Source organism: Colobus angolensis, unplaced genomic scaffold, assembly GCF_000951035.1.
Source record: "Colobus angolensis palliatus isolate OR3802 unplaced genomic scaffold, Cang.pa_1.0 Scaffold31, whole genome shotgun sequence".
Taxonomy (NCBI): Eukaryota; Metazoa; Chordata; class Mammalia; order Primates; family Cercopithecidae; genus Colobus; species Colobus angolensis.
Genome location: NW_012116377.1, coordinates 9,778,828 through 9,782,632, shown reverse-complemented (window position 1 = coordinate 9,782,632; position 3,805 = coordinate 9,778,828). Strand labels below are relative to the sequence as shown.

At 41.3% G+C, this 3,805-nt stretch overlaps 1 protein-coding gene across 8 annotated transcripts in view; it reads right to left on the bottom strand.

Moving 5' to 3' along the window:
• Positions 1-204: 204 nt before the first annotated feature.
• The window catches only part of MYLK (myosin light chain kinase), a 270,952-nt gene continuing 267,351 nt past the window's right edge, over positions 205-3,805 (bottom strand). For all 8 annotated transcript variants that reach the window (XM_011950787.1, XM_011950783.1, XM_011950784.1 and 5 more), the window contains one exon: positions 205-2,247. In XM_011950787.1, coding sequence (XP_011806177.1) covers positions 2,003-2,247 — 245 coding nt within the window. In that variant the 3' untranslated portion in view covers positions 205-2,002. The remainder of the gene's footprint in view (positions 2,248-3,805) is intronic.

The following is a 3,805-nucleotide window of genomic DNA, read 5'->3' as shown; positions in this document are numbered from 1 at the left end:
GGTCAAGAGAAATTTTGAACTAAATGTGTAAATTAGGCTACCTGTATAAACAAGAACTTCCTAAATCATTCTATTCCATAGTAAAACACAACCACGTAAGCCAGTTCTTCACATATATGCACCACAGTGTCTGTTTTTTGTTTCCAAGAGGTATCTGTGTTCTTTACAACTGGTAGCATGGAAAGAAAGAGAAGTCTGCAAAGATTGAACAAACAGCATGCACTGTGGTATCCTTTATTTAAAAATTGTGAGCTGACTACAGTTGTAGTGTTCTCATTTACCATTCTGATGGCATAATAAACCAAGAGAACATTAACACAATTCCAAGAAAGCATTAACCTGTAACACACATATACACCACACATGCACACACACAACATACACGCAAACAAAGGTTATATTCTGAACACAAAAGTGATGGAAAAAAGCTTTGAATGCTCTAAATCAAATAAAAACCCTTTATTATAATAAACTGTGGCAATACTGTGGCTACTATGAAAAATATTGTAACTATTTTAAAAGCAAAAGGAAAAATACTAGCAGTTTGAAACTAGCAGCAAAAAGCAGATAAAAATAGAATGGAAGATAACATAAGACTAATACCAAAATTCTAATGTTGATACTGTGTAGGATTGCACTGAAGTAATTTTAAATTGGTTCTTAAGGAACTCTTAAAAAGTCCCTTAAAATATTAAATTGTTGCACCTTACAAACAGTGGAAAAGAAAAAAAAGGATTTGGACTGTTACACACACACAGAGGAAATGTATTAGGTCTATCAATTTTGGTCTTTGTTTATGACCTTCAAAACATTTTATAAAGAAAAAATTTAAGTGCCAATGTAGTGAAAGAAAGTTAAAAATTCCTAAAGACGCAAGTCTGAGTGCATTTACCAGGTCTAAGAATATATTTAAAGGTTGGGGGCAAGGCATGATTGATGCACATTTAAGAAGAAAAATATGGAGCCCATAAGGTAGGTCAAGTTCTTTGGAGAGTGTTGAGAATGAAGATGTATTAAACTCTGGCTATCTTGGAGGAGATTCCAAAGTACATGGAGTTCTCCAGCTCTTTATCAGTTGAAATCTGTTTCATCGTGGCCAATAGATAATTAAGACTAACTTTTCAGCAAACTGGTTTCTCCTGTATTCAAACACAAAAATCTTTACCACACATTCAGAGCTGATACTCTATAACAACACAAATAAGAATCCTAGTTTACAAAGGAAACCATATAAGCAAGGATTTTTTTTTCCATGGGTTCTTAACCAAATGTCTGAAGCTGCTAGACATCTGCAAAGAGGGGATAAGTTTAGATTTCCTACTGATTTGGGAAGAAAAATATTTTCCTAAGGAAGCCAGAGTCATCCATGAGCAAGGACCTGTCTTCGGAATCTAAGAAGCATAATGTCCTTAATGCTTAAACTCATGACAAGCTGAGATCCAGAAAAACTGGCAGGTGGAAGGGAAAAGAGAAATGGAGAGTTTGAACACCTGCAGTGTACTTTGGAATAGAGTGGCTCAACTGCTTTCAGAAATGAATTGCTGGAGTACTGGGAGAAAAGCCAGTTATCTGGAGTCAGGGGGTGGGGAGAGAGAGGCCTCCCATCTCCAGGGACCCTCTGGGCCGAGCTGTGGGCCAGAACCCTTGTTTTGGCCTTATTTTTCATGAGCACAGTCAAGTGGAGAATTTATGACTTTGCCCAGGTAAATATTTGGTTTGGTTACTTTCTCTCTAAAATAAATTGGGTCAGCCAAGTTACTGGTGTTTTCCCTAAATGAAATCTAGTGGCACTAGTATCTTAAGGTGCCAGCTAATATAGATTAATGCCCATCAATAACGCTGCTAGGTATCAACTGCTGTTGCTGAAGAATCAACCCATAAATGACCTAACTAGATAATCTATCACACTAGGTGCTTTTACTATCTATTTTTTTTTTTTTTTGAGTTTTAGAGAAATAGTCCTTTTAATATGACTTAGAAACTGCTTTTCTCTGGCTTTGTTTCACTCTTCTTCCTCTTCCCCTTCCCCTTCGCCTTCCTCCATCGTTTCCACAATGAGCTCTGCTGTGCAGGTGGCTTCTCCAAGACTGTTGACAGCTTTGCAGGTGTACTTGGCATCATCATCCCCACAAACATCACTAATAATTAAAGAGCAGTTCCCATCCTCATCGTAGTCTATCTGGAAGTGGCGGGACTCCCTGATTGACTGGTCATCTTTGAACCAGACAACCTCGGGGTCCGGGTATCCTGCATCACAGGGAGAGAACACAAGTTGCAGGAACTGTTATTCAAAATTTCTTATCAACTCATGCAAGCAACTCATAAGCTACTACTATTGATTAAGGTGGTTAAGGAAAAAATTTTCATGTTGGCCTTTATCAACTGTTTTGATATCTATATTAGAAAATGGATATGTCTTGTAAATACCAATATCTGAAACCCCAAATAGAATATTTTAAAGTTGTTCCATTTCCCACATGTTGGACTAGCACCATGTCCCACCTATTAAAAAACTTAGGCCGGGCACGGTGGCTCAAGCCTGTAATCCCAGCACTTTGGGAGGCCGAGACGGGCGGATCACGAGGTCAGGAGATCGAGACCATCCTGAGTTACATGGTGAAACCCCGTCTCTACTAAAAAATACAAAAACTAGCCGGGCGAGATGGTGGGCGCCTGTAGTCCCAGCTACTCGGGAGGCTGAGGCAGGAGAATGGCGTGAACCCGGGAGGCGGAGCTTGCAGTGAGCCGAGATCGCGCCACTGCACTCCAGCCTGGGCGACAGAGCTAGACTCCGTCTCCAAAAAAAAAAACTTAATTTTTTTTTTTTTTAAGTGATGAGTCTCACTCTGTTGCCTAGGCTGGAATGTAGTGGCATGATCATAGCTTATTGTTGCTCAAATTCCTGGGCTCAAACAATCCTCCCTTCTCAGCCTCCTGAGTAGTGGAACTATAGACATGAGCGACCATACTCAGTTAAACATCCCACCTTTCACTTTTTGAGGGGTAGGGAGGCAGGGTCTCATTCTATCACCCAGGCTGGAGTGCAGTGGCATGAACATGGCTCACTGCAACTTCCTGGGCTGAAGCAATCTTCCTTCCTCAGCCTCCCAAGTAGCTGGAGCTACAGGTACACACCACCATGCCCGGCTAATTTTTTAAAAAGTTTTTTTTTGTAGAGACAGGGTCTCCTATGTTTCCCAGGCTGGTCTCAAACTCCTGGGCTCAAGTGATCCTCTGACCTTAGCCTCCCAAAGTGCTGGGATTATAGGCGTGAGCCACCACACCCACCCACCTTTAAACAGAGTACTACCTGAGGCTAGGCATGGTGGCTCACACCTGTAATCCCAGCACTTTGGGAGGTTGAGGTGGGCAGAAATTCAAGAACAGCTTGGCCAACATGGCAAAAAAATAAAAAAGAGTACTACCTGAAATACTGCTCCAACTCCAACTCTACACCTAGATTTAAATACTTTCTTAGATTGAAAATACAATTTTCTTTTTCTTTTTTTTTTGAGACAGAGTCTCACTCTGTTGCCCAGGCTGGAGTGCAGTAGTGTGATCTTGGCTCACTGTAACCTCCGCCTGATTGGTTCAAGTGATTCTGGTGCCTCAGCCTTCTGAGAGGTGGGATTACAGGTGCGTGCAGCCACACCCGGCTAATTTTTGTATTTTTAGTAGAGACAGGGTTTCAGCATGTTGACCAGGCTGGTCTGTATCTCCTGACCTCAAGTAATCCACCTGCCTCGGCCTTCCCAAGTGCTGGGATTACAAGTGTGAGCCACCGCGCTTGGCTGAAAATACAATT